The sequence below is a fragment of the Carassius auratus genome, chromosome 47 (assembly GCF_003368295.1).
Source record: "Carassius auratus strain Wakin chromosome 47, ASM336829v1, whole genome shotgun sequence".
NCBI classification, from domain to species: Eukaryota; Metazoa; Chordata; class Actinopteri; order Cypriniformes; family Cyprinidae; genus Carassius; species Carassius auratus.
In genome coordinates, this window is record NC_039289.1 from 15,151,778 (window position 1) to 15,164,577 (window position 12,800).

General features: G+C 40.5%; 2 protein-coding genes across 6 annotated transcripts in view; one reads left to right on the forward strand and one right to left on the reverse strand.

Annotated features, from left to right (window-relative positions):
• The first annotated feature begins 1,845 nt into the window (after positions 1-1,845).
• Positions 1,846-4,106, forward strand: LOC113065214 (transmembrane 4 L6 family member 4-like). Of its 3 annotated transcripts, none has more exons than XR_003278951.1 (6): positions 1,846-2,143; positions 2,426-2,515; positions 2,835-2,986; positions 3,074-3,257; positions 3,386-3,452; positions 3,896-4,106. XR_003278951.1 is itself a non-coding variant. In XM_026236476.1 (5 exons), exons 1-5 carry the CDS (start codon positions 1,973-1,975, stop codon positions 3,392-3,394), a joined length of 606 nt encoding a protein of 201 aa, XP_026092261.1. In that variant the 5' UTR covers positions 1,846-1,972; the 3' UTR covers positions 3,395-3,842. The 3 variants fall into 3 exon arrangements, 1 of the variants encoding a protein (XP_026092261.1); XR_003278952.1 differs by having other exon boundaries at positions 3,386-3,448; XM_026236476.1 differs by lacking the exon at positions 3,896-4,106 and having other exon boundaries at positions 3,386-3,842.
• Positions 4,107-5,155: 1,049 nt separating this feature from the next.
• The window catches only part of LOC113065212 (WW domain-containing transcription regulator protein 1-like), a 46,278-nt gene continuing 38,633 nt past the window's right edge, over positions 5,156-12,800 (reverse strand). For 2 of the 3 annotated variants that reach the window (XM_026236474.1, XM_026236473.1), the window contains exon 7: positions 5,156-7,669. In XM_026236474.1, coding sequence (XP_026092259.1) covers positions 7,488-7,669 — 182 coding nt within the window. In that variant the 3' untranslated portion in view covers positions 5,156-7,487. The remainder of the gene's footprint in view (positions 7,670-12,800) is intronic. The other variant, XM_026236475.1, reaches the window with a different exon arrangement.

Here is a 12,800-nt window from a genome sequence, read left to right on the forward strand (position 1 = left end):
AGTCACTCAGTACAAAATCCCAAACCCAACAGGAAGTAAGTTATTTTGAATTTCCTGTATGATTTTTGTGCAATTTTTTTCCATTTCCACGCCTTGTACTTTGACGAACTCCCCCTACAGTTTTAATCGGATTATCTTAAAATTTGGTGAGGGTCATCTAAGACCTTTGTGATGTTAAATTGCGAAGGTTTTGAGTTTTCGTCAAGGGCTGTGTCCCTGGCGGCCTGACAAATTTTGATGTTTCGCCTTGAAACAGGAAGTTGCTGTAACTCAGGCATGCAATGTCCGAACTTCCCCAAACTTCACACATGTGATGGGTGTTCTGTCCTGAACAAACACCCATGACCAAATTCAGTTATAGTCATAGCGCCACCTGCTGGTAACAGGAAGTGACAAGGTTAACACTGTTATTGAATCCTAGGAACATATTAAAAAGCATCAACAAGTGTTAAATAGGTTGGCAACATACTAGATACATACTAATTCATGCTAGCAACACTTAGCTAAGTGCTAAAGCATGCTACTAATGTAGTGAAAAAGGAAGTTGCTGTAACTCAGGCAAGCAATGTCCGATTTTCCCCAAACTTCACACGTGTGATAGGTGTTCTGTTCTGAACAAACACCCATGACCAAATTCAGTTATAGTCATAGTGCCACCTGGTGGTAACAGGAAGTGACAAGGTTAACACTGTTAGGGACTCCTAGGAACAAATTAAAGAGTGTCAAAAAGTGTTAAATAGGCTGGCAACATTCTAGAAACATAATAAAACATGCTAGCAACACTTAGCTAAATGTTAAAGCATTCTACTAAGGCAGTGAAAGGAAGTTGCTGTAAAATAGGCAAGCAATGTCCCACAACTAAAGGCCAATATTCAATTATAAGTATAGCGCCGCTTGCTGGCAACAGGAATTACTTATTTCATACTAACTTAAACATGAGATGTCTGATCTGCCTGAAACTTTGCATGTTTGGTAAGAGTCCTGGCCTAAATACATTTACATGGCGATATTCGGTTATAATCATAATGCCACATGTTGGCAGCAGGAACTGTGGCAAAAAATATTTACTATTTTATAAGCATATGGCCCAACGTTCATGGTTCCTCCTATGGGCACCGGGTGGTGGTGAGCCCGGGTGCGAGGGCCCGTTCATCGCTGCTTGCAACTTTAATTTAGATTTATTTTTGAGATGGAAAAATGCAGTTTTACAAATGCTAGAAACGTTGCTTTCTAAGGAAAGATTGCTATCAAATAGCAATAGGCGTCTTCTTATTCTTGCTTTACGGCAGATTGCAGAGTGCATTTCCACCACCTATCTCTCAAATGGACCATTGACACTCTTAATTGAGATTGTAGATAGACATTTACATTTAATAATTTAGCAGATGCTTTTATCCAAAGTGACAATGGTCCATTTGAGAGATTCTGTTGACACTTATGAATTGTATATTTAAATGTTTGTGTTTACACATTTGTAATCAAGGTAATATCAAATCATTTGTAATATTTGTTAAAATTATAATCAAGTACTTTACATATGTTAGTCAGCACATCAAAATAAGTGTATTTTTTTGAAGCACAGCAAACTATTATGGTTAAAAAAGCATCATCCACGCCATTTATCATCAAAAAAAATTTAAAATCAGCATATGTGTTCATGTTACACTGATTTGTGTGAAAGATTCGTTTGCTGTTGGATCATAAAGTGTTGCATGGTAAGGTGAGGTTGCTGTGATTTACTGCTGAAAGTATGAGGGTTCTGATAGATGAACGCACCTCTGTATGGGCAGGACACATCACAGTTAAATATTTACAGAGAGGTGCCTCTCACTGACATCACAGCAGCAGGAGGGAATAAATCCACACTGACACTCACCTGCACAGGCACAGGAACAGACGTCTAACCTGAACAAAGGACTCTGAGACACCAGACCCATCACTCACCCTACTGTGGACTGTATTTAACTGAATTATGTGTTCTGGAAATTTCGCCAAATGCCTGGGGATAACCCTCATCCCGCTGGCCATCATCTGCATCCTCTGCAACACTCTGCTGTTTTTCCCGGGTGGTAAAGTGGCCGAGAGCAGCGACATCACGGACGAAGTATTTTACCTCGGAGGAATTCTGGGATCTGGTGTGCTGGTGAGTGGATGCGCAAATTCCGAAAACTTCTTGTAAGAGGAAAAGTGGAAAACAAAATACTATCAGTATTGAATAACTCTAATTTGAGCTCAAATTTAAGAAATTATTGAAGAAATTAAAGAAATTATTGAACACTCTATTCCTGTTTCATGAATGATTCCACCTGTATTATTTATAGATTTTTATAGATTATTTGTGATTTCTTTTAAGGCTTTTATTTATTGTAGAAACAACCTCATAGGCAAGCATTCCCCTTTAAGTAATAAGCTGGTCTTCGTTTAGATGATTTTCCCTGCACTGGTTTTCCTGGGATTGAAGAACAATGACTGCTGCGGCTGCTGTGGGAATGAGAGCTGTGGAAAACGTTTTGCGGTGAGAATTGCCGTCTCAGACGCATCCATGTAACAAATGGCATTTTCACACCATTCCTCAACACAATCACGTTATTCTCGCCATTTGAGAATTCCCACTCAGAAAAGGTCTTTCTGAATGAAATATTAGAAAAAAGCATTTATATTCTTACTCTTACCCTACTTGTAAGTGATTTTTCCAACACATACTGTTTCCAAAGCACCGTTAGTACTGTAATAAATGACAGAAACTGGAAGAAACATTCTGATATAGAAGCTAATAGGGAGTCAGTGTACCTGTTGTGTTTCAGTTTTTACATTTGGTTTGTTTTTTAATCCAGATGTTCGGCTCCATTCTGTTCGCCGCGGCCGGAGCTGTGGGCGCCACTTACTCTGTTATCGTGTCTTGTGTGGCCATTAACCACGGGCCCAAGTGCTTCACTACCCATCTCAACGGAACTTCCCTTAACATCACTTACCCATTTGCAGACGGGTGCGTGTTTATTATCAACTGAAATGAAATCAAGTAATAATCCAGTAGCTGTAATGTAATACTTACTGCCTGGTTTCTTTCTCTCAGGAACTACTTGTCCAACAGAACAATGTGGGATATATGCGATGGTCCGGGCGATATCATCACGTGGCATCTGACCCTGTTCTCAATCCTGTTGATCTGTGGTCTAGTTCAGATCGGTCTGTGTGCCTTCCAGGTGATCAACGGGCTCATCGGCACCATCTGTGGAGACTGCTGCGGCTGCTGCGGGGTATGCGTGAACTCTGATGATGACGATAATAATACATCGTCCACAGGCCTTATATATCTGTATTTCATCACTAGTTTGTAGCACATATTTAATGCACTGAAATAACTTGACATTGTGTTTACCCGCAGAGCTCCTAAACCACTCAGAATGGACTTGGATCAATGGATCTTCAGGACTTATCATACATCCATGTCTGTAATTGTCAACAGTTTTCACCTCATTATTTGTATTTATACTGTTCAGATGGATGTTGTTTACTTCCGTGTGTCATCTGCCTGATGGCTGATGAAGTCATGAGCAATTTTTATATATTGTTATATATATAGCCTATGGATATAGGTTATTGATATATAGTGTATTGATATGTATTGTAAAGAATATTGAATATTTATTCAAACTGAAGGAGAACGTTATTTTCGTACAAGTATTTAGTCTTTTTTTAAAGATGGATAATTGCAACGTCCAAATACATGGAATATTTGATAAAAGATAACAGGTTTTATCTCAGTAAAACTGGTTGAAATGTAGTAAAATAATATTTGACACTTAATAAACTCTTGATTAAAAAAGCTGTCCTTGTTGCAACTTGGACTTTTCCGTCTCACTCAGCAAGATTTTTGCGATTTTGACTGTTTTAGAAAACAGGAAGCAGCAGAACGGACGGTGAGATCTGGGAAGTGCCCTGACAGACTCTGGAGAGTTCAGGGTTACTTCATAAACAACAGCTGGCCTGCTGAAGATGATTTGTGTCCTTTTTTTAACTAAATATGCAAAGAACGTGCAATAACATGATGCACAAGCTGAAACTGCACTCCCACGTTCTTGATAAAGAGTTCTTATGCAATGTTATAACTTATATCCGAGTTATTGCTTTATGGGTAATGTAAATGTTTGTTGTTCTACCAGTGTGATGTTGATGTGTTATCAGAGGTTTTATGAGGGGAATGTTATTTTATGATGGCTTTATAGGAAACAGTTCCCATCTTCACACAAGAATGATTAACTTCATGCTCTATGATGCATGTGACTGATGCTTTATTACTGACAAGCTTTGCCGCGATACGTTTTGTAGCAAACTAAAAATATTATATCTGCATGATAAATTATTTGAATCTCAGTCGAACAGAAACGGAAACTTTTCACAGCGAATAGTCAAACCTGCAAATCTCACTCTATAACACAGTAACAACAACATTATATAATTACAAGCATCTTCACAAGACGATTTCCCATTAAGGGCATGTAGTACATATGCAAATATAGAGTAATATAAACATGTGATTAACTCTTACTGTGTACACCAACCTCATTAATAGAGAATAACTCTAAAACACATGTTGAGGTGATGCTGAGTCCCCTGGTGGACACCTGAAGAATTTGGGCGGACAGTTGTTTCTCACTTTCATATTACATAATTGTATTTTTAAATGTTTGTTTTTCTTATTGGACAATCAGCCGAACTGCATACACCCATTTATAATCTACCCATTATATTTTACGTTGTCCACACACACTTTTTGTTCAGTGTTAGAATGGCTTGGCCTTCTCACAGTCTTTATTTGCACTATACGCCCGTTTAATATTCAGTAAACACAGACCCTACTTATGTGTACTTAATTCATTTACAGTACCTTGTGTTTATTTATCATTGAATAAAAGAGATAGTAAAACTGTAATCACCTTCCTCATATGCTGACCAGATATTTTATATTTCCATGATTGTTATTTCAGTGATTGTTACACAGTGCCCATCACAATCCAATAAATTCCAGTGTACTTTAACAATACAATTAAGCCCTTATCTTTCCTTACAACGGACCAATAGCAATGAGAATGGGTACTAAAAAAAATATTTTACCACACCAGCTGGTGACGACAAAGTCAATGAAACACAACCATGCTAATAAAACCATTTTATTCTTTTAGTTTTTGATTTCACTGACAATTTTAGAGATTTCTTGGAGGTTACAACCACATTTCTCACGTACAATACACCGCCATCATATTTCTGTGGTATGCAGTTTGTTTTCTGAGCTTTCCAGCGTGTGACTAACATTCACATCAGTAACCTAACAAAACCTGAAGCATGCTGAAGTGTGGAGAGATATGCAAGTCTGGCATCGACCAACAATCACACTCACCAGATTTCATCTCACCCCATAACACAATGAAAAATTTGCATTTTATGAAACTGAAGCCATATATTCAACTCCTTGAGTTGCATGATTTAGGTTCTGGATGAGTGGTTTATATAATAGAAAATCATTAAATCATTAAAGGTCCCTCTTGCTGAGTGTCTGCAGAAACACCGGATCTTGTCCTTACTTTCCAAAACTGAAGAAACCGATGGCTCCACTGTGTGGAAATCTCTGAAGTCACTCGGGTTCGAGAACAGCTCATATCGTCTCTTTCTGACCCGCTCGGTCCTTATAAAGGACGTCATGAGCTCAGTTTGGCCTACAGTTACTAGAAATCACCCCCCCTCCCAACTGTCTGCACAATCCACAAATCCAGCACACTTCAATTCATAACCCATCTATAAAGTAACCATAAACAATAAAGAAGTCACGGTGAGGTGGGTCTATACACCCCCGATGCTATGAATATCAAACAGATCAAACATGCAATACAAAAATTAGACCTGTGTAGAAAAAAAAAAAGAAAGAAAACATATATATGTTTATATATTGAACTGGATTTCAGCCGGGGTGCTAAAAAAAAACAAAAAAACAAGTGTCTACCCCAGTTATCATCCAAATAAAGTCAAAATCATCTCTGGTAAGAGAAAATACTTAATGCAGATATTCCCTGAAGATATCGAGGGACTAGATCAGTGTTGCTGAATCCTTGGCATATTTGTAGTGCTACGAAAATGTATAAAATTCCTGAAAAAAGGAAACAAATCTAAAAACTATTTAAAAAGAAGTTCATAGCTCTTGATAAATACTAAACTGCAAACTAATTAAATGCACCAGATGTCAAGAGCACAGATTAGAAAATAGGAATACTGTAGCAGTATATAAAAACATATATGATATGAAACGCTTGTCTACATATGCCATCTGGAGCATCATGAGCTTCACACAATAGCTAAACTGGGATAAAAATAAAACACATCTGAAGTAGTTATTCGTTGGATATTAAGTCACAATGTAAATCTTTGACAGGCACACTTCTGCTGCTGATTTGCTAAAATGTGAAAAAGCAGGGTGAATCTCATGAAAACATATGGACCATTACGATTTTCTGACAATTAAACACACTTGAAAACTAATATCATCACTAAATCAACCAAAATAGTAATTTATACCAACAAAACTAGTTTTACATTACTGTAATAAAAAAGGAATTGATCCAGATTCTCAGTGTTGATTGTCATTAGTGTTTTTAGGGCAAACATGCTTAATTATTATTCAAAAAATCCTAATGGTCCTAAAAAGTGGCTTTATTTTCTAGAAGAATTTACTTATTTCTTATTCTTGAACCAAAAATGTTTTATGATAGCTTATTTCTGCCAAGAATTATTTGATTTTAAAATGAAAAAATAAATAAAAAAGGCAATTGTCTTTTTTTTCCCGCAACTGCAAGTTTATATTTTGAAATTGTTATAAATCCACAATGCTGAGAAAAAATTACTAGAAGTACACTCGCAATTCTAAGAAAAAAGTCAGTATTGACCCAGAGCCCAGACTTTTTTGTCTGAATTCTCAGTTACATCTCACAATAACTTTTTTCTACATTTTTTGACACCTGACCACATGCAGAATTGCGAGATCTGGAAAAAAATAAAACGCAATTACCTTTTAATAATTATTTTTCCATGGCGGGAATCAGCTTCCATGTGTTGTTGACAGGTTTGGTGAGATTCACCCAGTAAAGCTTGACTAACCCTAACTCTGGGTTAAATGTACTAACACACAGGCGCGCCTGTTAAACATGATCAAACACTATTCAGGTGTTTCTGCTGTCAAACTGGTCATTCTGAACACAAACACAGTCAGAATCAAATCTACCCAACATCAGTTACTGAACAAACATGCTCGTCTTTGATTGACGCATGCTCTATAATTTGTTCACAGGCTAAACACTTTGGTTTTGTTCTTCGACCCATTGTAATGTGAGGGAACAAATCTGACAACTAAAAAGTGAAACTAGAGGAAGAGGTTGATAGAATATATAATATAATATATATATTTATATAAAAGAGTCTTTAGTGTGGTGTGAGTGAGTCTAGAGCCAGGTCAAGAAGGGCTCGCTTTTGTTCAGAACGGACTCCACGTCGTTGAGGATGGGCATGAGGTCAGCTCCCTCCAGGGTGCCCAGGTCCACGTTGGTGCCAGGCATGGAGTCCAGGAAGTCTGGGAAACGGCTCTGCGGTGGGACGTTCATACTCACAGGCACCATGCTCTCACCTGCAGACAGGACAACAAAAGGTTTGGGGGGGGGGGTTATTTCCTTGGCAGTCATAAAACATTATTGGTTTCCTTCACGGCCTCTAAACATCTATAAACCTACCTAACAATCATACTCAAATAGTGCAGGAGTCTGCAAACTTAGGCATGGGGAAAGTTAAACATGTTATACTGTATATGTTTAATTTATTCAGTTGATTAGTTTAGAAGTAATCCCTTGTCACTGCAAAAAGAGATGCAGTATGTAACTGATCAACATCCCGGAACTGAAATCTCACAAAATGGATTGAAGTCTGCTGCAGCGCTCGCCCCAGTACGGGCTCGGCAGAAGTGCGGATCGAGGACGCAAACTCGTGTGCACCTTTCTGAATGATAAAATGGGACAGCCTACGGTCTCGTAAACTGAACGTACATGAACACGCAGCGGCCATTGTAAGTCTGTAAGACCGCAAGTGCACATTAAGTGCAACATTTGGGACAGGGCCTTGTTTAGCTCAGTGAGAGCAATATAAGTACGGAGTTTCATTTATGTATGTCCATATATGTGTTTTTACACCAACTTTATGTACAATGTATAGGGGGCACTGCAGAGCCCATGTGCTACCTTACAACTTTGATGTTTGAGAACATTTAATGGGTTTTTTAACCCCCATAGGGGCATCCTAAGTGTGTATATGACTGTCTTCTTTGAGATGAATCCAGTCAGAGTTATAAAATAATTGTCTTTGACCTTTCAAGCCATTTAATGGCACTCGGCGGATGTTGAATGCATCAGTCCAAAAGAAGTTAAATAAAAAGCGCCTATCTATCATGATTCTGCCTTCATGTCCTGACTTTCCTCTAGTCTTGAGGCAGGATCATGACAGACCCGTGTTTTGTGTAGAAGCACCTGGCCTTGTCTTTGGGCCATGTGCTTGTGTTGTCTCGTTCTCTTGCCCCGCCCCCCTTGTTATTCTAGTTTTGTTGTGATTGCCTTACCTGTGCCACCTGTTGTGTCTTGATTAGTTTTCCTATTTATATCCCCTAGTGTGCTCTGTCTTTTGTCGGTTCATTGTTTCTACATATGTGTTCATTCATGTTAGCTTGTGAGATACTGTATCATTGTCACCCCTTGAAGAAGTCATTGTATAACCGTGAGTGTTTGTTTGTAGTTAGTGTTTAGAGTCTTTCTTTGTCTTGTCAACCCAGTCCTGTTTAGTTATTTAGTCTCTGCCCTTGTCATTGTTTTCCCCCTCGTGGGTTTTGTTTTCCCCTTTTTGTACTTAATTAACCGTTGAGTTGTACTTCCTGTCTGCAAGTGAGTTCCTCCTTACCCTCCACATAACAGAATGAACCGACCACCCAAGAACTCAGCAGACAGGATGTCCTCCAATCTACAACGTCAATTGGAGTTCCGCCAGCAATGCTGGATGTCGTCCCCCACCGACAAGAAGAGGGTCCCCCTCCCATAATCGTCTGAGAGCGAGTGGATTCTGAAGAACTATGCCCGGCTATGGCAGAGTTTCTCCCAGGAGGAGCCGCAGATTTCCCAATCAAGGTCCCCACCATCTGCCCAGCTGCCAGTGATCCCAGAGGGTCGTCTCCTGGCCGTTACAACACTGGGGGATCAGGCAAATCCCTCCCCAAATCCTGAGGCACCTCCCACACCCATCAGTCTCCCCAAGAAGCGAGGGAGACGGTTCTCATGGGAGTCTGCTTCGGAGTCCTCAGCGACGAAGTCAGCCCTGCCAGAGACCGAACTTCCTCAACCAGTCTCAGACCCAGCTGGGACCTCTGCACCGCGGCCAAGGAGGAAGAGGAGGAAGAAGGGGTCTCCCGGTCCTGAGTCTCTGTCTCCTCCTGAGTCGGCCATGCCTCCCGAGCCAGCAGCGGTGAGCGCTGGCGTGCCCGAGCCAGCAGCAGTGAGCACTGGCGTGCCCTAGCCAGCAGCAGTGAGCGCTGGCGTGCCCGAACCAGCAGCAGTGAGCGCTGGCGTGCCCGAGCCAGCAGCAGTGAGCGCCGGCGTGCCCGAGCCAGCAGCAGTGAACCTTGACCCCGAACCGGCTACTGAGAGAACTGTATCCAAGTCCGCAGTCGTGAGGGCTTAGGAGAGAGCTGCGGCCGACTCTGCAGCAGAAGCGCTGTTGCAATCTGTCTCGGCTCGTAAAGAGATGCCTGTTATCCTTGCTGCCAAGACTCTGTCTGATTATTTGTCTCGTCTTGTTCAGATTTTAGAAGTCCCTGCCTGTCCTGTCTTGTCCCCAGACCCTGTCCCCAGTGATCCCGAGCCAGCCGCAGTGAGCGCTGATCCCGAGCCAGCCACAGTGAGCGCGGTTCCTGAGCCAGTTTCTGTCTCCACTGATGATGTCATGTGTCCAGTAGATGTCCCGTGTCCAGTAGATGTTGTCCCGTGTCCAGGAGATGTTGTCCCTTGTCCTGTGATTTCTCCTGTCATGTCATCTGATGTTGTCAGTTGTCCAGAGACCACTCCCCACCCCTCACCACCCAGACCTGCCCGGACCCCTCCTCGTCAGCCTTCGTCCCGTCCTCCTAAGACTCCTGCCCCACCCACCAACCCTGGACTTCCCCCCATGAACTTTATTGTCCCGCCTCCTCCCCTTCCTTGTTTGTTTTTTTTGATTTGCCACCCCAACACTGCCGTAGTGTATTCATGTTTGCCTTTGTTGTTATTTGTCATGTCTTGTTGGCTTTTGTCTCTGTCTCAGTCAGTCATGTCCCGTGTTTGATGTTCCCTTGTGGAGTGTCTGGAAGATGCTCCTTAAGGGAGGGGTTCTGTCATGATTATGCCTTCATGTTCTGACTTTCCTCTAGTCTTGAGGCAGGATCATGACAGACCCGTGTTTTGGTCACTAGAAGTACAAAACAAGAAATTCTAAAGAAGAATTTCGGAGGATTTTGATATAAGCCAAGAGGAGACTGGTTTCTCTTTGATATAGTAAGGAAACTTTGGTTACTTTGATCCTGTTAACAAATGTACTCGGTTACTAACGTAAACTCGGTTCCCTGAGATACAGGAACAAGTACTGTGTTGCTGGATGCTGTGGGAAACTCCTTTTCTCCAAATGAACCAATGATGGTGCGGCTGAGCTGCGTGACCCTATGGCGAGGCAGCGCGCCAAAGCCTGCCAAATTGGGCGGGGGGTCTGGCTATATAAGCAAGCACTCGGCATAGGATCACTGATTCTTATCAACTGAAGAGATGACAGAGTCGTGTAACTTCATAGCTCGGTTAGCTATGCAGTACTTGTTCTCATATCTCAGGGAACCAAGTTTATGATTAGTAATCCAGTACATTCCCTTTCGAGGTCTTTCCAGCAGGTTCTTTACAATCCTGAAGAGGCGTGGGGAGGAAACTCCGCCCTGGCGATGGAAGGCATTGAAGGCCAAAGGAGGAGTATGCAAGATCTATTGTGTCAGTTATCCAATGGGATATTCTTTGCTTTGTGACCAGAAGCCCCTTGGTGCGGCCACCAAAGCATACAAAGGGCTGCTCCAACAGCCTAAAAGAGGCGGAGAACAGTCAATGTAGATTTTTAATGCCCTGACAGGACAGAGCAGATTTAGCTCCTGGTCTTCCTCCAAGGGTAGGAGCGCAGAGAGCATGTTGCGCCTTGTGGGTGGGGCTCTAGCCTGAGAAATGGTTTTTAAAACACCCTCTAGAAGGTTCATAGGCTCCCATTGAGAGAACATAAGTGTAGGGCCCACAAATTTGCTTGGGGATGCCATATCATCATGTTCGCCTGAGAGAGGAGGTCCCATCTCAGGGGAATGGGCCATGGAGCTGCCCTGACCAGCTGTGACATCTCTGAGAACCATAGTTGGTTTCTCCAGAGCGGGGCCACTAAAAGAACCTTGTGCTATTGTTCCCTGATTCGCCTGATAACTTGAGGGATATTAACGTGGGGAGGAAAGGCCACCCTGGTGATTTACGTAGGAAACTACCGTCATGTTGTCTGATTAGACTAAGACATGGCATCCTTCTAGATGTGGTACGAAGGCTTCAATTATCATAGAATCCATGAAGAGCAGAGGTGTCGTCATTGAAGGAGAAAGAACCAGTGATCCTATGCCGACCACCTGGTTATATAGCCAGATGTCCCACCCAATTTGGCAAATTTCCCAATTGCAAAGCTGACCTCATATGTCATGCTCCCGGAACTGCTTCTGTTGCGCAATTGTTAAGTTTTGAATATGGATATTTTTCCTACAAAAATGCATCAATTCTCTACAGGAGGCCTTTTTTCACCCCTTGGAACCGTGTGAGACACTTTCTTTTATGGATGGGCCCCTTTTATTTAACTTCTTTTGGACTTGGCAAAACCCGCCAAGTGGCATTAAACAGCTTGAAAGATCAAAGTCATTTTATATATATACTTGACTTGAGGTTTTATATATTATATATGACTTGAGGGTGAGTAATTTAATTTTGGGTGAACTAACCCTTTAAGAATGTTAAGTGGACCAGTAGTCCCAGAAACATTAAAAAAGTAATATTATATTATATTATATTATATTATATTATATTATATTATATTATATTATATTATATTATATTATATTATATTATATTATATCCTTCTGAAAAAAGGGACGTTAATCTTTTTTTAAGACCATTAATAATTGTAAAAATTATCATGACATGAATAATTTAATAACCATATTGATTATAAGAGTATGTCCTTCCAAAATCTCATATTTCCAACAACAATATTGGTTGCAATTTATTTTACAGTATGTGTACTTACATTTAATTATAGTAATTACTATAATGAGTACATAGTATGAGGAACAGGACTGTAAAATAAAGTGCTAACCAAATATTCTTTAAATTATAGTATTTTAATAGTATTTGTTGTGCTGTCTTTAATATATACCCCCTCTCACATACACACACACACACACACACACACACACATATATATATATATATATATATATATATATATGTGTGTGTGTGTGTGTGTGTGTGTGTGTGTGTGTGTGTATATACTATAAATGTAGTATGACATAATAAGAATCTAATGAAAAAAAAGAATGATTAAGAATAAGGAGAATTTAAAATAAATAAATAAAAATAAAGTAGTAATGAAAAAGAAATCCAGAGGAAGATTTGCTTAAATATTGTGATAAC